Source organism: Pongo abelii, chromosome 8 (genome assembly GCF_028885655.2).
Source record: "Pongo abelii isolate AG06213 chromosome 8, NHGRI_mPonAbe1-v2.0_pri, whole genome shotgun sequence".
In the NCBI taxonomy this organism is placed as follows: domain Eukaryota; kingdom Metazoa; phylum Chordata; class Mammalia; order Primates; family Hominidae; genus Pongo; species Pongo abelii.
Genome location: NC_071993.2, coordinates 8,065,946 through 8,089,733, shown reverse-complemented (window position 1 = coordinate 8,089,733; position 23,788 = coordinate 8,065,946). Strand labels below are relative to the sequence as shown.

At 38.8% G+C, this 23,788-nt stretch overlaps 1 protein-coding gene across 4 annotated transcripts in view; it reads right to left on the bottom strand.

Annotated features, from left to right (window-relative positions):
* The window catches only part of TAF3 (TATA-box binding protein associated factor 3), a 206,678-nt gene that overhangs the window by 15,348 nt on the left and 167,542 nt on the right, over nt 1–23,788 (bottom strand). For all 4 annotated transcript variants that reach the window (XM_054521897.2, XM_024254212.3, XM_054521898.2 and 1 more), the window contains one exon: nt 23,187–23,269. In XM_054521897.2, the coding sequence (XP_054377872.1) occupies nt 23,187–23,269 (83 nt within the window). The remainder of the gene's footprint in view (nt 1–23,186; nt 23,270–23,788) is intronic.

Here is a 23,788-nt window from a genome sequence, read left to right as displayed (position 1 = left end):
CATTAAGCCACTGTGCTGGGTGGATGCTTTTTTTCTCCTTTTGATTTATCCGTAATTAACAAACATAACTTGTATAAAAAAAATGAAAAAGGCCGGGTGCAGTGGCTCACACTTGTAATCTTAGCACTTTGGGAGGCCAAGGCAGGCGGATCACCTGAGGTTGGGAGTTCAAGACCAGCCTGGCCAACATAGTGAAACCCCGTCTCTACTAAAAATACAAAAATTAGCTGGGCGTGGTGGTGCACGCCTGTAATCCTAGCTACTCGGGAGGCTGAGGCTAGAGAATCGCTTGAACCCAGGAGTGAGCTGAGATAGTGCCACTGCACTCCAGCCTGGGCAACAAAGTGAGACCCCGTCTCAAAAAACAAAAAAACAAAGCAAAACAACGAAAAAGATGAAAACGCCTGTTACAATGTATACGTCTAAACTGTTGCTAGGAATTTTTAAAGGATGGCTTGAGTTACACACTTAAAATTAATTCACTTTTCTGTGTGTATGTTACACTTTATTAATTTACTGGGGAAAAAATGATAGCTTGGTTAAAAAGCCTTCCAGACAAATGTTGACCATAGTCTAGTCCTACTATGAACTTGTGAAATTCAAAGCTCTGAGTGAGATCAAGGAGCTGCACAATTGAGTGCGTCTAAGTTGAGTGCATCATCCATAGCAGACCAACAAGGACAGGGTCAAAGGAGGGGGAAGAGAAAACCTCCTACAACGATGGTATTTTCGTACATAAAGTAATACATTTGGGCTGGGCACAGTGGCTCACGCCTGTAATTCCAGCACTTTGGCAGGCCGAGGCAGGAGGATTGCCTGAGGTCAGGAGTTTGAGACCAGCCTGGCCAACATGGTGAAACCCCAGTTCTCCTAAAAATACAAAAATTAGCTGGGCATGGTGGTACCCACTTATAATCCCAGCTACTTGAGATGCTGGGGCAGGAGAATCGCTTGAACCTGGGAGGCGGAGGTTGCAGTGAGCCGAGATCACACCTTTGCACTCCAGCCTGGGCGACAAAGCGAGACTCCATCTCAAAAAAAAAAAATTCTTTCTTTTTTTTTTTTTTAACAGCCTTTAGATATTAAGGTTGGTATGTAGTTTTGGGTCTTGCCTTTTCAAAGAAATACATTGCCCATAGTTGCTTTGTGTCCCAGTTGTGTGCAGATCTGTCTCTATCATCCACATTAAGCAGTCAATTTCCTAAGAGTAAGATTTGTATCTTGTCTTTGGATTACTTGCAGTATTAAACACAGCAGCTCAAGAAATATTAATCAGCTTTAAATAGAATACCTACTACTGCAGTGAGAATGCTTCTGTAACAGAATTATTTTTGCCTGTTTAAAATACTTTAAAATACAAGCCCATTTCCTCTGTTCTTTCCTCCCTGCCTACCTTCCTTCCATCTGCTTAATGAGTCACAGGACCGCTGAGATTTCTGTTTGCCAACACAGATTCCAGTTCCTCAGCCACCTAGTCATTCCCAACACCAGGTACAATCAGATCATGAAGGCTTTGCTCTGTTTTCCGGAAATGGTTTTACATTGTTTTCAGCTATACCAAACACATAATGAATATTATTTGCCTTACCTGACTCTTTTCCAGTGCCCTTTAATTTTCTCCCTACATTTATTTTTCTTCTTCTTCTTCTTTTTTTTTTTTTTGAGATGGAGTCTTACTCTGTTGCCCAGGCTGGAGTGCAGTGGCGTGATCCCGGCTCACTGCAACCTCCACCTCCTGGGTTCAAGCAATTCTCCTGCCTCAGCCTCCTGAGTAGCTGGGATTGAGGGCATGCACCACCACACCCGGCTAATTTCTGTATTTTTAGTAGAGACGGGGTTTCACCATGTTGGCCAGGCTGGTCTCAAACTCCTGACTTCAGGTGATTTGGCCTCCCAAAGTGCTGGGATTACAGGCGTGAACCACCACGCCCCGCCTCTCCCTACGTTTCCTAGATTTCTCCCTTACCTATAAGGCCTGATAATGGTGCCCATTAGAATGGCTTAAAATTAGCAGTATGGCCAACAGATAGAAACAGATTGTTGACCAATTTTATAGGTTAATAGTTAAAATCTCAGAAATGTCTGCTTGTGCATATGTTCTCATTTTTTTCAATTTAGAGAAATGACATTTGCTAAAAATAACTGTAATAATAAGATAATCCTTCAAAAATGCCTAACATTCCCAGTTCAATTACATTACCCCTTTTAAATTAAAAAAAAATATATATATATAGTTCTCACTCAAATTTTCTGAGTAGTAAAAGAAAAAACATTAAAGTGGCTACTCAGTGTTGACAAGACAAACTTTCATCCTAACTTTTTGTTTTCAAGGGGTTAGACTGGTATAGAGGCACTAAAGTAACCCATTTTTCCCAACTCTTTTGAAATTCAAGAGAAAATTCACCGTAGTTTGAAAGTTTGACTTTAAAAGTTTGACTTAAGCTAAGGTTATTTTTGTGATGACCGAAAACAGTTTTAAAAACAATCCTTTTATTATTTAATTTTAAACAAGAAAAACATTTAACAGTATAACATGATATAATTTTTCATCACTTATGAGATAAACTATCATCACTTAACCTAAATTGATGGTTGTAAAAATAATTTTGAATTCCTACTGGCCTTATATTGCCAACCATTATTTGTTTCATACTTGTAGATGGTGCTTTGCTTCTCTATATTTTTCTCCCTGAAGTATCACTTTTTCTCTGCTGTTTAACTGCATAGTAAGTTCTCGTCCAGAGCTTTCTGTTGAATAAGCAGTGTCTCACAGAGAAACCAATACCGCCCACAGCTGGTCCCACAATGGCTCCATGCTGCTAGCATTACAGCTTTTGGAGGATTTGATCACAGTGCCCTCACTGCTATAAACACTGGCGTTATTCATAAAAACGTGCAGAAGGAGGGATTTTCAGCAGGATTTCTTTACCTGTTTCCCCACCACAAACCAGTGACATAAATAGAATGGGTCATGAGCTGCTTGGCCTGTAATGCAAACTCACAGCTTGTTAAGTCAATAAAGAGCCCGTCCTCACCTCCCCAGCTGCACAGCCTCCAGGGTTAGCAGCAAACACAAGTTGGATATGTCTGCACAAGAAGTTTAATGATCCTCATTATTCAGCTATTGTGTGCAAACACGATGAAACCAGTAATCCAAATTATCAAAGTCTGAATAGCTGGCTACTAAACTGCACACAAAGTTCCTAAGTTCCCTTACAATGGCTTACTTATTTACTTCTAAAAGTGAACGGCCATTATTAAATGGTAACAAAATGATGCCACAGGTAAAAACTATTGCAACCACTTCCATGAATTTTATAGAAACTTTCTAACAGGAAGTTCAACATTTGGGAGGAAAATCATGTCGACGAAAAAACATATTGTTTACACCAAAACTTACTTTTCTTCTTCAGATTTCAGTTTTTGATCAATCTCAGAAATACCAACCACCTTGAGAAACAGATTCCCACGTTGTATTTTAAACTAACCCCCTCCTCGGCTGGGCCCAGTGGCTCACACTTATAATCCCAGCACTTTGGGAGGCTGAGGCAGGCAGACTGTGTGAGCTCAGGAGTTTGACATCAGCCTGGGCAACATAGGGAAACCTCGTCTCTACAAAAATACAAAAAAAAAAAAAAAAAAAAAAAAAATTAGCAGAGTGTAGTGGTGCGTGCCTATAGTCCCAGCTACTTAGGAGACTGAGAAGGGAGGATCGCTTGAGCCCAGGAGGTGGAGGTTGCAGTGAGCTGAGATTGCACTATTGTACTCCAGTCTGGCTGAGACCCTGTCTCAAAAAAATCCCAGAGTGAGACCCTGTCTCAAAAAAAGAATACAGATACACAAAAAAAACCCTCCTCACAACAAATACAAAAAAAAAGACCATTGAAATTTCACAATCATATTACTATAAAACCTCATATCTAGATCAGTGATACACACATACACATAATCTTCACATTTTTGCTTTCTGATTTTTATGAAAAGCCCCAGAAATACTAAGCCCAAGTGTGGTGGTTGGCCTCCTGGTATTCACCCACTGGCACAGTTCCCTCACAGACTGGACAGGCTGAGCAGGATGGCTGGCAGCACATGGTGAAAATAACCACATGTCACCTCCAAGGCTAGGTCATAAAACAGGCTGTGGCTTCTATGCAGACAGCCAGCTACTCTGTGGGGAGGATGCTGAAGCTGCCTTATGAAGAGGTCCCTGGGGCCTCCTGCCAACAGCTGTGCGTGAGCTTGAAGGGGCTTCTCTACCCTCACAGAAGCCTCTGGATGCCTGTGGTCCCAGTCACCAGCTTAAAGACAGACCTGAGCCAGAACCACCCAAATCCCTAACCACAAGAAATTAGGAAGCAATTGATGTTTACTGCTTCAAATCACTAACTTTCAGGGTCAGTTATTATGTGGAAATAGAAAACTAACACACCAGGTGTTCGATTTTTCTAACTTAGGTATGTAAATAAATACTCAGAAATTGGAAGAAATTATGGTAAGAGTACCAGTCCTTAAGATGCCAAACTGTAACACAGTCATTTCCATATTTCAGATTGGATCAAAAATACCCAAAAATACCAAATTGGATACCAAATACCCAAAGACAATTATGAGAATCAGTTTTATGTTGATTCTTCAAGTCAATAGTTATTCCTTATTCTTCTTGATCCTCACAGCTCAAATTTTAGCATTCATCTAATTATAACACAACTATAAATGGATTTAATTCCTGAAGCTTGTGGCCTGCCTCTTGAATATTTACATCATCTTATAAAATGGTTATTTTATCTTGTCATAACCCAAGTACATATCAAATAGCAAACATTTGATCTTTTAATTCAGGCATGACCTGTTTGAAAAATGAAACAAATTGCATGAAGTAATTAGAGGAAAATATAGCCATCACAGAATCTTCATTTCCAAGGGAGATGCTTAAATGATTACACTTCTATTGTCAAATGTTCCCAATCGTAAAATCTCTAAAAGGGCATTAATATTCAGGTAAGCAATATATAATCCACATTTCCTCATATTTGCAATGAGATATACTAGAAAGATATAATAAAAAAGAAACCAAAGCGGCAACCTATAGAATAAGGAGTGTAAAAGGCATAGGGAAAAGGCATGAAAGCAAGACTTCTCTGAATGTATTTTGTTATACAGCTTCCACTTTGGAGTTAGGTAAATGGTCCACATATTCAGAAAGCTAAGTTTTAGAAAAATTCCTTATGAATCAAAACTAGATGAAATGAATGAACCTCAATGTATATCAAGCTGATGACATAACCATGCAGAAACAAAAATAATTACAAGTGACTCTAGGACAGCATTTTGTAAGCATATCCATAGTGAAATGTATTTTAAGAGTAAATGCTGAAAAAAAACCTTAGTCTTTAACTTTATTTAATAATCTTGGTAGTAGTAGTGATAGTGGTACTATTACTTTTAGGCTATTTTATATAATTCTTGTTGAATAACTCAAATAATTATAATAATGCTCTTAAGACTCAGGATTTCCTTTTTCTTTTCCTTTTTTTTGAGACGGAGTCTTGCTCTGTCGCCTGGAGTGCAGTGGTGCAATCTCGGCTCACTGCAACCTCCACCTCCTGGGTTCAAGTGATTCTCATGCCTCAGCCTCCCGAGTAGCTGGGATTACAGGCACGCGCCACCACACCCAGCTATTTTTTTTTGTATTTTTAGTAGAGACAGGGTTTCACCATGTTGGCCAGGATGGTCTCGATCTCCTGACCTCGTGATCTGCCTGCCTCAGCCTCCCAAAGTGCTGGGATTACAGGCATGAGCCACTGCGCCTGGCCAAGACTCAGGATTTCTAATGTGAAAGAAAAAATGTGGCTGGGCGCGGTGGCTCACGTCTGTAATCCAGCACTTTGGGAGGCTGAGGTGGGAGAATCGCTTGAGCCCAGGAGTTTGAGACCAGCCTGGGCAACACAGCGAGACCTCATCTCCATTTTTTAAATAACAATAAATAAACACGTAACAGTAATATTAAATCTGAACTGGAAACAGTATAAACTCATAGTTTTTTTTCTTTTCTTTTCAAACCCATCTATTTCCTATTTCTGTCCCTTGTAAAGGCCTAGAATAATGACATCCCAGTAGCAATGGGCATCTCTAGTGACAGATTATGATTCCTAAACACCATTCATCATCAGAAGGAACCAATGTTCCTTGGAGAAATTGCTAATCTCAGATCTGTGGAAATATACAAGAATATACAGGAAATATGCAAGATAAACCTGGAACTTTTTTTTACCAGAAAGTAAGAAAGCTATCCAACACAAATGGGGTTGTGTCGAAATCCAGTAGGCAACATGAAGGAATTCACGTTGGTCAAGACCGTACAACATGAACATGAAAACAAAAGAGAAAGACAAAGAAGGGGGACAAAGGAAGAGGGGAAGTGGGAGAGAGAAGAAGGGGTGGGGGGAGACAGAAAAAGAGAGAGGGGGAGGGATGGGAGAGAAAAAGAGACAAAGAGAGAGAGAGAGAACCCTTTCCCCTTTCCAAAACCCTATGTTCATCACTGGAGATAACTATATCAACTCCATCAACTGTTTTCACTGAAGACTGGCAAGTAAAAAAAAAAAAAAAAAAAAGATTGTATATTTATGCTGCCTCTCCTGTATGAAGTATATTTCAGGGTCGCTGAAGTTCACCTTTAGGGATGAATTTCAGCTAATACATGTGAAAGGAATGACTAGATTAAAAAATAATTTCCCAATGAAATCATTCAATATCACTAAGAATGTGACAATCAGACATTCCATGCCTACTGATCTGAAGTAATAAGAAGTATATAGCAGCAAAATACCCTTTAAGAAAAAAAGATTGAACTTAAATCTAATCAAGTACTTAGGACTAAATGCCAATTACAGGGATAGAACAATAATTTAAATGACACTACAAAGAAGTAAACAGACAAATCCAGAAAGTGAGATATTCTGCTGAACAAAAGATCTGGTTTCTTCAACAAATCAATTGCATGGCAAAAAGGAGGGGGCTGGGCATGGTGGCTCAAGCCTATAATCTCAGCACTTCGGGAGGCTGAGGCAGAAAGATTGCTTGAGCCCAGGAGTTTGAGACCATCCTGGGCAACACAGCAAGACCCCATCTCTACAAAAAATAAAAACAGTAGCTGGGTGTGGTGGCATGTGCCTGTAGTTGCAGCTACTTGGGAGGCTGAGGTGGGAGGATGGCTTGAGCTCAGAAGTTCGAGGCTGCAGTGATTATGATCATACCACTGCATTCCAGCCTGGGCGACAGAGTAAGAACTCATCCCCTTCCCCTGCAAACAAGGAGGAGGGGCGTAGGAGTGTGGATTAGAAATAACAGGTCTAGATTACAAGTCCTTATGAGATATAAGCCTGGTTTGGATCCTGGTTAAACTGTTGAAGATATTTTTGAGACAAATAAAGATATCTGAATATGGGCCAGGTATTAGACGGTAACAAGGAAAATGTCTGTATATTTTATGTATGATAATAGCATTGTGATTATACGAGAAAATAACCATATTTTTAGAGTTGCATACTGAAGAATATAGAGGTGAAATGATATTAAATTTTGAATTTGTTTGGAAATGCGTTAGGAATAAAAAGACAAAAAGAATCAAGTATGGCAACATTTTGATAACTGTTAAATCTATCCAAGTTGCCAGCAGATGAAAGTGTATCATTTTACTCTTTCCTGTTTGAAAATATTAATAAAAACATTTTTAAAAGTTGGTAATATGCATTCAATCCAGAATGATTTCAGATCATTAATCATAAAACTAGGGCACATATGAACTACTAGGTCAATAGAATACTATGGAAATTTCTTAGGGGAAAATGTGCATTCATTATTTCACTCCATACATCTTTGCTTTTATTTTTTTCTTCACATTTCTCCATTTCTAAATTTTACTCACCCTAAAGGGCTCTACTCAAATTCTACTTTCCTCAAACCTCTTTAGCCCTTCCTAGTTGGGAGTAATCACCTTGAACTTCTTTATAATTTTAGATGTATCTCTTCCAGCCTTTAACACTTCCTACCATCTACTGTGATATTTACTTATGCTCCTGAGAGAATTAACATCTGATCCAAATTCACTATTTTCAAGTCTACTGCCTTTGACATGGTTACATTGTATATAATCAAAATCAGTATGTGTTAAATGCAGATCAACTTTGCAAAAATGTAAACCCGGAGAGTGTTGTCTGGGGTACATTGAGGGTTCTTTTCAAAACCAAATTCTCTGGAGTCAGAACTTCTAAAAGATTTTGTGATTTCAGAAAGGTTTTGCTGCTCTGCAGCAAACAAGAGGGTGCTTTTACTAAGAAAAAGCAAAGCCAAATGAAATTGAACATTCAACATGGATGAAACTTTCCTTTCTGTAGTCCCTGAGCCTACAGTCTATAGAGGAGGATGGGTAATTATTTAGTAAAAGATGCTTTCACATGAAAATGAATTTGTAAGTTAGACATAAAAGATACACCTTTACTTTTTATTTTTAGGATCAAATGACATCCCAAGTTATTTGAAAACATTAAAGGTAATAAGATGATATGCAGTGAACTTGAAAAATGAACAAGATTGTGATTAAGATTTGTATCTCACTGGAGAGTTATAAAATTCAGTTATTACTGAAGTCATGCTTGGAAAATCCAACATTACCGCTTCAAAATAATTAAAATCCAAAAAAGCTGCTAGGTCTTCACCAAAATCACCATGCTTTATATGAATTCTTATTGTACTTTGTAAACAGGATGGAAAAAATACAGTGTATATATATTTATTTAGAGCATGTGATATAGACACACACATACATATACATATATTCATCTGTGTGGGCTAAGAAGTGACTATATATGTTTATGTATGCATGTGTGTATGTGTATAAATCTATATCACACTCCTGACCTTTGTGCTGTCATTCTCCTCTGAGATTGCCTGTTTAATATTATATCTCTGTTAATAAACAAATGATCGTCCAAAATGAGAATGAAGAGGATTTTAACAATTTGTTTGGGAAAAAAAAACAATGGTGTAATAGTAACTGTAAAATATAAGATGAAATAAAATAATGTTTTTCCATTCTGCAAAGAAATAAATTAGTTACAAAAACATTAATAAATTATTTAATGAATAATCATTTGAGTTGCTTTAGAATTTAAATAATTTTTATGAAGATTAATTTTAAAAAAAGGTATCCAAGGGAGTTTGAAGCAAAACCACACACACACATACACACACACACACACACACACATTATATATACATGCATACAGGTGTGTATGTATGTATATATGTGTGTGTATTTATACATATATATGTATGTATGTATGTACATAAGAAAGTTTCCAAAATTTTCTCTGAGGCAAGAAGAGACGACTGAAATTATTACACTGACTTTGGATTCACATTAAAGATCATTATAAAAGAGAAAAAAAAGAAAAGAAAAGGTCACTGCAGCTCCTAACCTTGAAGGTCTTAAAAGGGTTGAAGGCATCTGAGAGCTGCTTTAGGTCCTAGCCCTCTGTCTCCTCCAGGTTCTGCCTCTAACATCTAGGACCATGGAGAAGGGCTAGAGAAGTTTCCAGCCTCAGCTGCAGGGACATGACAAGCAGGCAGCACAGTGAGTCAGCCTGGTGTCTTCTGTGAGGAGGTCTGTGGGATAAGGGCTCAGAGCAGGACTCTCTAACGCACCTCCTGTGCTCGTCTTCCTCTTCACTCCACTCCCACCCATGTCAACAATACAGGCCCTGCAGAGACCTTTGAACTGATGGGGAATCTCTGAATTGTTTTAATTTAGATGTAAAGGGAGCACAAATAAGCAGAAGAGCCAAATGCCAGACAATCTAAAATGCATTTCTTATTTAAGAGCCACTTTTCTTCTTTTAATGTATTTTCTTTAAAACTATATAGTAACAGTAGAGCACATGTACTGATTTCCAGATGTATGCATGCATACAGAAAAACAGTTCATGCTAGCAAGGCGAGAAAAAAGATGCAGTGGTCATTCAAAATTTACCCTGACCATGTACTTTGAAGGCAGCCTCCATATAAAGCAGATACAAATTTCCCTGTATTAAATTATGAGCCAAATAAACAAAATGACAAAAACAATAAAAAGGTAGCCAGCCACTCTGCCTTGCTCACTTGGCTGTGAATGGTTTGATGAGAAAAAACTAGAACACGGCCATTTACCACCACAACTGTGATTCACTCACTCTGCTCATTCCGTTCAGAACAAATAACCCTAACGGCATTAGCCACTCTCAAGGTTCCTCAGTGTTTCAGCAGAACTCACATATTCATATACAGATCAAGCAGCATTTCTCAGTTGGGTTATAACACACATTAGAGATATACTCAAAACCAGGCTAATATCGAACATTAGCCAGAAGTGCTCTACTAGTTAATCTAAACTAGAAACTAAAACAATCCCTTAAAAATATATACAGTTAATTTTAACTGGGTCTCTTAGAAAAAATATAATTTTAAAGGGAATTTTAAAGATCTTCTAATTATAATAAACTTTAGAAAAATATTATACTCAAGATGGATGTACACAGTTATAAAAATAAAACCAGGTAAGTATATGATATCACAGACAGAGGTGACATACATATACCAGGAACATTATGCTCCAAACTTTAGACAATGGACCAGTACCAGTCACCATCTCATTTTTACCTAACTAACAATCATTCTCTGCATCTGGAGTCAAAGGGTTTTATACCAAACGCTGAGATATTGTTAAAGAAATGCTGAAGCTTATGATTCAGCATGGGAAATATTCGTAGATCAGAATCTCCAGAAACTAGGATGTTAGCTTTTAAATATGTCCATACAGTAAGGTAACATAAATTTTGTAATTTCTATCAAAAGTTTTAATTTAGAATCTATGATGTATACAGCACCATGTGGGAAAACAATATTACATTTGACTATGCAATATCATGATACTTAAAAACGTATTTCATAGGAAACTTAAAACAGCAACACAATTTATAGAAGGAATGATTCACAAATAAATAATGCAAATAGATGTTTCTCAGCACCATGAAATATATGTAAATAAACCCAATGGCTTCTAGCATTCAGCATACCAGAGGTCTAGGCTCAGGGCATCTGCTGGGTTTGCCCGTCTCTACACAGCACCCATTTGCCCTGCCCCTGCCTTCAGCCCCCTCTCTCTTCCTTCTTTCTGTCCACGTGGTCTGAGTGGGCTTTATCCTACCTCTAGTTCCAAGCAACACATATGAGCCAGGCCAATCAGAGCCACCATGTCTCCACGGGTACAGTGATTGTTTGAGGCTGGTCACGTGATCTCAGCTGGCCCACTGAGAGCTTGCTCTGGGACTTCAGGCCCATTTCCTCTGGGTTGAAATCTTGGTAGATCACATGCTTGAATTCACAATAGACCAGTCCTGCCACCACTTGGGGCAAAGCTGAGTCTGATAAAACATATTTTATAAAACACCAGGAAAGAATCTATACAATGACTAAAAAACAGGCAACAAATAGGACACACATTTTTTTTACACAAAAAATTTTTACTGTGATATTTATACAAAAATAAACTTTTAAGTGCAAAGTACAAACAATGTACCATTTTACACAGGGATTTATAATAGATACTTATTTCCAAAACAGAGGGATACTATAAAAAAATAAATAAATAAAATAAAAAAACAAAGAAAATGCCTACTTGATAATCTTCATTTTTTTTTTTTTTTTTTTTTTTTTTTCTGAGAGATAGAGTCTCACTCTATTGTCCAGGCTGGAGTGCAGTGGTGATCACAGCTCACTGTAGCCTCGAACTCCTGGGCTCAAGTGGTCCTCCTGCCTTAGCTTTCCAAATGGCTGGGACTACAGATGCACACCATTATATCTGGCTCCTTTTTTTTTTTTTTTTTTTTTTGAGACAGGGTCTCACTCTGTTGCCCAGGTCTGAAATGTAGTGGCACGATCTTGGCTCACTGCAACCTCTACCTCCTGGGTTCAAGTGATTCTCCTGCCTCAGCCTCCTGAGTAGCTGGGATTACAGGTGTAATTTTTGTATTTTTAGTAGAGACAAGGTTTCACCATGTTGGCCAGGCTAGTCTCGAACTCCTGACCTCAACTCATCTGTTTGCCTTGGCCTCCCAAAGTGCTGGGATTATAAGTGTGAGCCACCGCGCCCAGCCCCGGATATCTTTTTAATATTTTGTAGAGACACGATCTCGCTATGTTGTCCAGACTAGTCTCAAACTCCTGGCCTCAAGCGATCTTCCCACAGTGCTGGGATTATAGGCATGAGCTACCCTACCCAGCCCTGATAACCTTGATTTAATAGCAGTAACAACATCAAATATATTGGCCTTAAAAAATTGTTTTTAAAAATTGGTTACTTATAAACATTACTTACAAACATAAGTTACTTATAAATATTATGAGTAAATTCATAATATTTCCCAGTTTCCTTCAGAGATGAATTTCATACATGTACTTCAAAGCACAAACACTATCGCAGAGAAGGCAATTCTCTGTAGTATTATGTTTACATGAGTCGTGCACTTAATGAAGAAAAACTCACTTGAGATGGAGCCAGCACCAAGGACCTACAGATTTCAGAAGAGATCTGGGAATAGCCTGAATAAAGATGTTAATTATTCTTCAACCAATAGCTTCCCCCAAAGAAGAAAGGATTTCTATAAAATGAACTCACAGGCCCACGAGGCAGAAGAATGGATCTAGCTTTTCATATAAATTCACTACTAGTTGCCCAGAGTTTTGTTCAATTTTAGAACAATAGGATTTCACTAATTCTTCTTAAATATAGGGTCATTTCATTCTCATGTATTGCTGGTGAGAATTTTAATTGGTATAGCCTTTTAGAAGATAATTTGGCATAATAATCTCTCAAACATTTTAAACGTTTACATTCTTTGACCTAGTAACACTGAATAAACAAAAATCTATATATGAGGATGCTGTTTCTTTATTTGTTATAGCAAAACCTTTGACAACTTAAATGTCCAAAAATTGGGGACTGGAAAGATAAATTATGATACAACAGTAAAATGAAATACCATGTCATACAGACATGGGAAAATGTTCATGATCTATTAGAGGGGAGGGGATAAGCTGCTGAACAGTATGTGTAAGATAATTCTAAGTTCTTTTTTTTTTTTTTGAGACAGGTTCTCACTCCTATTGCCCAAGCTGGTGTGCAGTGGCATGATCACGACTCACTGTAGCCTCGATTTCCCAGGCTCAAGTGAAGCCTCAGCCTCCTGAGTACTTGGGACTAAAGGCGCATGCCATCATACCTGGCTAATTTTTCTATTTTTTGTAGAGACAGGATCTTGTCATGTTGCCCAGGCTGGTCTTGAACTCCTGGGCTCAAGCGATCTGCCCGCCTTGGCCTCCCAAAGTGCTAGGATTATAGGTGTGAGTCATCATGTCCAGCCCCTAATTTGTTTTTATAAAAATTGCTGAAATACACACGGGACAGTCAGCAGTGATTAACTCGGGGGAAGGGTGAGATGTGGGGGAAACTTCTGCTTTCTAGGTTACATATTTTGAAGCAGTTAATCTGTTCTTTGAAAGCCTATTATGTTCTGATCAGACTTTTAAGTGTTTTGCTTCTCAGATCTTCTTATGTAATCTTCACTTATTAAAATCCTAGCTACATATCCTTTTTTCCCCTGTTTCTTAGCTGAAGGTATCTTTGCTTGGGGTGAGTTATGGATCCTTATGAATAAGGATATGGACTTCTTTCTCTCATCAGCTGCTACTGACCTGACCATTTGTGTCTAGACAAGGAGGAGAGAGCCAAGCTTGAAGATGTTGAGCAGAAGTTACAAGATGCTGAGAGTTCAAGTGAATATCAAAGGAGACTTTTAGGACAAGGCCTTCTCTTTCCTTGGTTTTGTTCAGTTTGGGAAACTTTTGGAGCTAAGAAGACATTTATCTTTGTTTTCAGGACATCCAGTCTGACATTATGACATAAAGAAAATCTCCCAGTTCTATTAGATAGTTTTTGCCTCCATTCAAGTTACCCTAATGCCTAAAATGGCTTGAAAATGGAGGCACTGGTCTCATCATCAACATATATGAAAAAGAAGGAGAAGAACCACGCTGGGGGAAATAATGCTGGGTTCAATTTTGGAAATGCTATTTTTGAGGTGCTGCTGGTTCACCCAGGCAGAACTTTCCAGTAACTGGGCAGATTAGTCTGACTCTTGGGGGAGAAATATGAGCTGGTAATAAAGATATGGGAATCATCATTGCATAACAAACCTAAAGAGGAAATGAGAACATTTACGAAGAAGAAACAGAGTTAATGTACCGAGGGCAAGAAGAAAAGAAGAGGGAAAAAAAAATAAGTCCATAGAAGAAAAACAAAAGGAATCCATGGTAAGAGAGAATGAAAGGCCGGGCATGGGGGCTCACGCCTGTAATCCCAGCACTCCGGGAGGCTGAGGTGGGTGGATCACCTGAGGTCAGGAGTTTGAGACCAGCCTGACCAACAAGGCGAAACCCTGTCTCTACTAAAAATACAAAAATTAGCTGGGTGTGGAGGCGGGTGCCCACAGTCCCAGCTACTCGGGAGGCCAAGGCAGGAGAATTGCTTGAACCCAGGAGGTGGAGGCTGCAGTGAGCCGAGATCACACCACTGCACTCCAGCCGGGGCCACAGAGTGAGACTCCGTCTCAAAAAAAAAAAAAAAAAAAAGAGAGAGAGAGAGAGAATGAGAGACTGAGTCTAGCGTAGTATCACAAAAATCAAAGGAACAGGAAGTTTCTGAAAGGGCTTAGGGGACAGTGTCCAAATGGCAGAGGGGGTTTATACAATAAGAGCTGCTGCATGTTCTCTGGAACTGGGAATTGGGAAGCATCTAATGGTCTTAACAAGAAGCTGTAGAAAAGTTTCTAGGGCAGAAACCAGAATACAGAAGGTTTAGGAGTGAAAGATTGGAAGAAACTAAAACTAAACAATAAGTTTTGAGAAGCAGCATGAAAAGCAGATGTTACATAGCCTTTTTCTCATACAGAGGGAAGGCTTGATGCAGGTGAGGAGGGTTAGCATGGGAGAATGAAATGCTGGACAAAAATGAGAAAAAAGAAGAGGAAGACACAGAGGAGAGGAGCTAAGAGAGGGAACAAAGTTCCAGCCGGGGCAGGAAAGGTGGGAATGGAGGCAGCAGCTGAGGAGGGCTGACCATAGACACATACTCTTTCCTAGAGCCTGGATGACAAGCCGTGGGGGATGCAAGTAGGTTTGGAACCCAAAAGGCAAGTCTAATCAGCCGGGGTAACGTGGCAAGGCAGTTCCATGTGCTAAGACTTGTGGCTACCACATTAAAAAAGACTGTGCATATTCTAAATGACAGCAGTCCTGCAGTGACGTGGATATCCACTCTAGAAGCTATGCAGGCAGGCGTGGGAAAAGCGAAGAGATGTTGCGCCATGCAGCTGCAATCTTTATGTAAGTATATGAACACAGTATAGGCCCATAACATAACAGGAAATAACAGAATGCAAAGGATTGAAATGTTGCATGTTCTTGGTAATAAAGAGTGCCTAAGTGTTTCCATCTGTAGGAAACACATTCTTTTTTTAAATGCCAGAAGTGTGAGTAGTTTGATCTTTAGGAGAAATTATAATCACATAGCATCCAAAAGGTTTCCATGATACAGCTAAATTATCTCTGCCTGTCACGGGTTAAGGAACATTTAAATTCTGGAAGTCCACATCAGCTTTTTCTAGATAATGAATCTTAAGTACTTTCCTATATTCACTCAATTAGTGATCGTGGACCTTGATAACACTGCGGAGAGAAAGTTTCCAACTATCATTCAAATCATATCTAAAAAGGTGGTCATAAATATTTTAAAACCTAAGTGAACTAATAAGACCTGGACCCATTAAGGATAAGATCTTTAACAACAAATTAAATAAAACAATGTATTGAAGTCTGGACTCAAGATAAGCTAGATTTACTAGCTGACCTTTTATTCATTTAAAGAACAAAATTAGCTCTAATTGCATTAGAATGGAATCCAGTAAATTTTCCTGAGTCTTCTAATGCGGCATCTATGTAAGAACTGCTGTAATTGTTTACAAGTAAGATGGAAATGCTTTGATTATAATCTCTCCACTTGTTTTACTGTGTAGTAAAAGTATTTCTGAAAACCTAAAGCCAGTTTTTCTGACAGTTTACTATTTTTTCTAGTAAACATATTGCATCTTTGGTGTTAATGAATAAACAGTATTGTGCCGGGGTAAAAACTAAATTTAGAGACTATGTCATTATTCTAGGTGGTAAAAATAAGAGAATAATATAAGGAAGTCAAAAACTCCTTTTCTGGAAAAATCAGAAAAGGGATGAAGATCTATGGGTTTGGGACTGCTGAATCTGTAAGTACAGGAAGGTAGCAACAATGACGTATCAAACTCACAACCTATGTTGCAGTTGTTCAGCGCCTAGGAAATTTCACTGGTAATGTTAGCATCTTTCCCTAGCATTAAAAATAGGTCATTTGAAAATTTTAAATACAGTCATTTAAAAATGTTAAATATCACTTGTGAACTTTACCACAGTCATTCTTAAAAAATTTTTTGTCATTGTTGTTATTTTGCTTTTTAAAAATTTATTTATTTATTTATTTATTTATTTATTTATTTATTTATTGTTTTAGAGACACGGTCTCACTCTGTCCCCCAGGCTGGAGTGCAGCAGTGCAATGACAGCTCACTGTAGCCTTGAGTTCCCAGGCTCAAGCAATCCTTCTGCCTCAGCCTCCCAAGTAGCTGGGAGTACAGGTGCACGCCACTACTTCCAGCTTATGATGTTTAGCTTTTAACGTAGGCAAAATACCTATGAAATGTTTCAGTTTCAGTAGCAGGTTAATCAGGGAAAAATAAAACTCCAACATTCTTTAATCTTTTTTTTGTGTTATTGTTGTTGTTTTTAAATCAAAAGCAGACAGTTTTATTAGGAGGAAAACATTAAAAACAGAAAAGCAAAAAGCCTTCCAAGTCTGACAGGATGACATTCTGAAATGTTCCCAAACGTTACATCTAAAGTATCCTTTTGTACACCAACTAGGTTTTTTGCCCTGCCTCCCCAGGACACTTCTATAAAAATGCAAAACTGACAGCCTTTTCCTAACTACAATAAAACATATAAATCGCCTTTGCCTGCCTCTTGCCCCTTATTCTGGTGTGAGCCCTCCTTTCCTTCTGGAACCTACCACTTCCCCTTCTGACAGGGCAGCCTCCCTACCACGGGGGCTGTTGAAGCGAAGTCCTTCATGGGGGCTGATAACGGAGGCCCAGGAAGCAGGGCTTCACCAGGGACTGTGAGCACCAAGAATCACATCAGCCTGAGTGGCCAAGACCACCTCTGCCACCGCAGACGCCAGATGAGAAGAGGAGGGTGGGCAGAGCCCTAGGATACTCGGCAAGCCTGCAGGTGGCCCCGCTGAAGTCACATCCACCTCTGCTGTTTTTCCCTCTAAGCCAGTTTGATTTGGATTTCTGTTACTTGCCACCAAGAGTCTTGATTAACACAGTTCAGAAAAGGAAACAGGAGTGTTTCCACTAGAGATGAAGAGATGCTTAAGAGCTGTCAGCACTGAGCTGTTCTTTCATGCTTTCCTCTTGGAAAGTGTGCGAAAGTCAACAAAAAATGCCTTTGGGTCACCTATAAAAACTGCTGTGGAGGACATCATCCTTGTCATCCGCTCCCACATAGAAGTTAATTTTTAAATTTACTGCCCTGAAAAACTCTCTCCTGAGAAAGTGAGACACCTTCCTTTAAAAAAAAAAAATGTATTTCAGTCAAGCAAGATTGCTCACACCTGTAATCCCAGCAATTTGGGAGGCCAAGGCAGGTGGATCACCAGAGGTTAGGAGTTTGAGACCAGTCTGGGCAACATGGTGAAACCCCATCTCTACTAAAACTACAAAAAATTAGCCGGGCATGGTGGCGCATGCCTGAAATCCTAGCTACTTGGGAGGCTGAGGCAGGAGAATCACTTGAAGCCAGGAGGTGGAGGTTGCAGCGAGCTGAGATCACACCACTGCACTCCGGCCTGGGCAACAGAGTGAGGGAGGCTCTGTCTCAAAAAAAAAGATAAATAAATAAAAACAAATTAATTTTAAAAATGTATTTTTTTGCCCTTACTGCTAGGAAGGTATGATCATATTTGACCTACAATCATTTGCTTCTTTTTTCTTCCCTTGATCTTAGGGAAGAAGATCTATCTCTATTTCCGACTGTACTATATATACTCTCTTTCCTTTCCCCTAAATTTGTTTAGACTAGGAAAAAAGTTATATATGAATAAAAAGCACTTCAAGTATAGAAAAGAAAATGCAAAAAGTGGGATAAAAACCATTTACTATTATTTCTCTAAAGAATGTTTCACTAAAATACCACTGCAAGTTTCACTCTGTTGAATGTCATTTGGCTAAATCTGGCTATATTTTAAAATATAAAAGGCTTATTTTCCTTAAAAATATTTTAAATGATTATTTTTGTAACTGCCCATGATTATTCTCTACTACTATTGTCAAAAAGCATTAATTGGAAAAGTTTAGATCACTCAAAGACACATATTGATTTTAAAGATTAACAAGCGAAGCTTTAGCTCTCATTTTCATTGTATATAGAAAAAATTTAGACATTACAAGGATTAAAAAGCCCCCACAAGGCGTAAGCTAAACTCTGTGAAATGCAACAAAAAAAACTAAATGACATGTAAAGGAAAGCATCACATTCTCAGCACTTTTGTTAGGACGAGGACTGATGATGAAGTTACTGAATTGTAAGAAATCAATCCACTTGCCGCCAGAAATCAAAATGTCAGCAGAAAGAAAACTAATGCCAGAGGTAAAGTGGTTCCTGAAAAATATCTTGACATAATTTGTATATTTTGAAAAAGGAGTTATATTTGTTAAACAGAATACCTACTGTGAACTCTCAAAGGGAATTTAGAATTATCATTGATAGTAATATTGTTTTCTGAAAGGCATCTCAAAAGGTTCCTGTATCACCTGATCCATTATATTATGAGATATTAATTAGAGAAAACATGACCATGCATGATGGGATATCTAGAGGGGCCCAACCAGTCACCCCTTCTCTGGCACTTGCTGATAAAGGCAGGAGTGCTCTGAAAGCAGGAGGAGGAGGAGCTGCTCACCATGGACCTGGGCATGGGAGACCCGCTGCCCGAGGGCAAGGGCGGGTGAATAGATGGAAGAGGGCGGAGGCTTCCTCTTCAGTCCTTGGGAGAAGACAGCAGCAAAAGAGACATCTGAGAAATTTGAGGGGAAGAATGCTTATTCCTCTACCCTATATTCACCCCAAAATCTTTATGCAAATTTGTATTTTCTGTTAATACTTTACCAATGTTTCACCTTTTTTCACAAAGCTCCTTTACCTGAATTTGAGCTTTATAGAAGAGTTGCAGGCCCTATTCTGCCAAGTCTTTCTTGACAGTTCCAGCCAAACAGCCCCTGTCCCTAAAATCCATCACATTACCTTGCTCCTATTTTCTTGACAGAAATGAGGAAAAGGACGAACACTGTAAGTTAGCCAATTCTACCTACACTTGCTCAAAACGACCAAACTCAGTACATAGTAAGATGGGGAGGACAAATAACCTGGTGCCTGCTTTGCTACCTGCCCTGCCCTCCATGGTGGCTGTCACACTCACCCTGCTCCCAGCCCCAAGTCCAAGTGGGACCTCAGGATCCCATCAACAGAGTTCCAGGCGGCGGCTCTGAGGCAAGCTGAAACTTACTTGCTATCCCAGCATCAAGGCAAGGCTTCTGCTAGGCTGGACCAGATATTTCAGCAATTCACTTGAATATGTTGTCTCTAGGTGTTGTGACTATAATTTCAGGGTTAGGTTTTGGTTTTATCTTCAATATAGACTACAGGGAACTCTGGATACCCATTACTGGAAGGCCTGTTAAAGGAATCTGAGCTCCTTGGAAAGTCATCTTGAATTTTAACACTATCAGGAGGAGGTCCTGGACTCACCACAGACTCCTTTAAAATACAGTTTCCAGGAATGTTAAATCAAGGGAAAAACAAGTTATTCCTGTCTTGCTTCAAGGAACGATAATAGGGAAGAGAGGAAACAATCCAAGCTCAAAGTACTTTTCTGGATCAAGGGCAGAAGACATAACTGCTTTATTTAAGACTCAGAAACTAAATATTGTCTTAAAGATCTTCCAACGAGAAGGTATAATTTGAACCTGTAAAGCTTTTTCATTTTTCCTAATTTCAAAAGATGATTCTGCCTGTTCTTCAGCAATAAATACCCCCCTGGACTATCCAAACTCCCCCTTTTGAATCCCAGTCTACTCATTAATTTCACTTCAAAAGAGTATTATTCTCCCCCAAGGTGTGTGCAAACTGGGTAACCACAGGCACAGTGACAGGAATCTGTCACCTCCCTCCCCATTATCACCATGGACTAAGCCATGTATCACGCTACAACCACGGAGGATCACTGAAATTTGAATGGTACATATTTCCATGTGTCATAATACATTCTTCTTTTAATTTTTTTCAGCCACTAAGAAATATAAAACACAATCTTAACTTGCAGGTCACAGAAAACAGGCAGTGGCCTGGATTTGGCCCATCATTTGCTGACCCCTGATTTAGAACCACGAGCTCCCCCCACCACCCACCCCACAAAAAGCACTTTACTGAATAAGTTTTATTTATTTTACATAAAATTCTATTACTGTGAGATTTAGTCCTCTTTCTTTCTCGCTCTATTTTAATTTAAAATGTAATCTATTTCACTTCATTTATCTCTTTGTTCATTATAAGCATTTTCTTGCATCTGCCTTTGGTCAAATGATTAATCCTTCATATAACATGGGGGTCATTACTTACATATCTGAAAGTTTACATGATATATAATATGCTTTCAAGGGCAATTTGTCTAGAATACCTGGGTATTATAATTTCCCTGATACTAGACATTTTGTTCTAAATAGGATTTCTCACATTTTTCAATATCTCAGGTGTATGAGTGATTTATTGAGGGGGAAAACAGAATAAATAATCAACAGAATGACTGAAAGACACTTAAAGGCAGGTGAGTTGAGTATAACTATCAATGCCTTTTTTTTTTTTCATTTTTTGAGACGGAGACTCATTCTGTTGCCCAGGCTGGAGTTCAGTGGCGCGATCTCGGCTCACTGCAAGCTCTGCCTCCCAGGTTCACACCATTCTCCTGCCTCTCAGCCTCCCAAGTAGCTGGGACTACAGGCGCCTGCCACCACACCTGGCTAATTTTTTGTATTTTTAGTAGAGAAGGGGTTTCACCGTGTTAGCCAGGATGGTCTCGATATCCTGACCTTGTGATCCACCTGCCTCGGCCTCCCAAAGTGCTGGGATTACAGGCGTGAGCCACCGCACCTGGCTGCCTTTTATTTTTTATTTTTAGAGACAGGGTCTGGCTCTGTTGCCCAGGCTGGAGTGCAGTGGGCACAATCATAGCTCACTGCAGCCTTGAACTCCTGGCCTCAAGTGATCTTCCTGCCTCAGCCTCCCAAGTAACTGGGACTACAGGCACGGCCTACCACACCTGGCTTTTCAATGCCTTTTAACAAATCTTATTCCTCCAAAGGGTATGAGCAAGCCAAACTTCCGTGTGGGAGTCAAGACTAAGTAATGGTGAGTTACTGAGAAATGGGAATAAATATAAACTGCAAGAGAAAAGTACTTGTTGAATGATGGATAACAACATCTTCCTCTTAGAGAAATGAGCCCATATGCAGAATTTGCATGGAGATGGAAGATTTACTTTGGTTGGGTCTTCTCTGAGCTCTACTGGTTAAGGGATGAGGACATTCTTCATGCTTCTGTAGGTAAGATAGGGGCACTAGGTATACCAGATAGCTGGTTTCAAAAGCACTGAATCCACAGGATTTTTGCTGCATTTCCTAGGTCTCTACTGGCACAACCAAAAAGAGTAATGTGGAAATTATCCAGAGAATTTAGGTGAGAAAAACAGAAGCCATCTGATTTTCTCCTTTAAATCTTCAGAGGGGTATACACTCCCCTGGAAACCCAAGTTGCCTCTCTGCTCACATTCATCAGAATCATGCTGGACTTTTTCTTTGCACTACACGTGGAATTGATAGAAGCAACAGTATCAATACATGTAACTTTTAAGATGAAATGAACCACTGAGAATACAAAGCAAATTTTCTGTCCTCTCCACTAAATAAATTCATGGCTCCTACTCTCACTTTTATGGCTAAAAATTGAATGTAAATGGAATGCCTTGTAAGCCTATTTTCAACACAATATTTGATTGCAATGTAAACTGCATTTTCAGGCTTAATGGGAAAAATAAGGTTGTAGAATTTTTATCTTGTGTATTTTATTTAAATGATGCATAATATGCTTTTAGAACAAGGAGAATGATTTTCAACATGAGTTACAAAAACAAAAATCAATGTTTCATTATCTTATTAGGATCAGGTAAGAGCACTGTAGGCCTTAATGCTTCCCCAAAAAATGAATAAAAGAAAAATATCCAACAGATTAACTGTAAAGACAAGTGGGTTGATATGATGATTCCATGAAAATTAAGACAAACAGCAAACGTGGGGTTTACATTTCTAGGGCTTTCTTAAAAAAAAAAAGAGGGGACTAAGTCATCAGTTGTGACCATTACATACTGTCTCTCCAAGCCTGTGGCGTTTGTTTTAAGGTACAGAATAAAACCATGTGCCATCTGAGCAAAAAGAGCATCTTTGTTCTTTGTCATGGTGACAGATACTATGTACTTGAGAAAGTGTAACATTGCATCCACCTGTGTGTAATGTGGCAGTAAGTCCATTCAGTACAGAGTTTCTTATTTTTCAGATAACTGGGACCTTAAAGAATATGCAGAAATAATGTCAGGTGCTAGTCTTTAAAAAAGAGAAAAAGAACAAGAAAAAAAAAATCCTTTTAAGTCAAATAAAGCAGAAAGCATTTACTCTGTGAAAGAAACCAATGAAAACTTGAAAATGAAGAGTTCTAAAAATAAAGCTTGACCCTACAGCTTCATACCTGGGAGAAGCTTGTGGAGTTCTAAGTCCCTTAGGAAAGAGTAGAGAAGGTTAACTTTCATTTGTTTCACTCTGATTCAAAACGTTTATACTTACATCTTGTCTTGGCCAGCACCGACTCGGAGAGTTAATCTGGGGATAACTGGACTCGGGGCCAGAGCGACTGGTTCCACTTTTATCTGTGGAAGTTAGCACATTGAAGTTCAATATGGTTTTTCAACAAAAGTACCTCCTACCATTTCTCCTACTCTCCCACTCCCACAAACTGAGTTAAAAAGTTGAAGCCTTAAATATGGCTAAAATTTAGACAGAAAGACAATCTGGGCCATTCTGTACAACTGAAGGCTACCTGGCATCATGAGAAATTCTGCAAACTTTAATCATGTTATATAAATATGGTAGTTATTTCTATTTGTTTGGGTTAACTTTTGGACTTAATTATATTGTTAAAATTTTTAAACAAAAATTGTTACCTAGATCATTTCTGGTGGAGCATTTAAATAATTACCAGACTTAACATAAATAGAAAAAACTGCAATGATGTCTTCCCTATAAGATAAAAGCATCTGTTTATGGAACTTGACAAACATTAAACTCATCTTAAGTTTGCGTTATCAAATGAGAAAGTTGAAATACTAAGTGTAATTGTACCATTCAACTGTTCAATTATTGGCTGGGGTAAAACAATCTGAAATGCT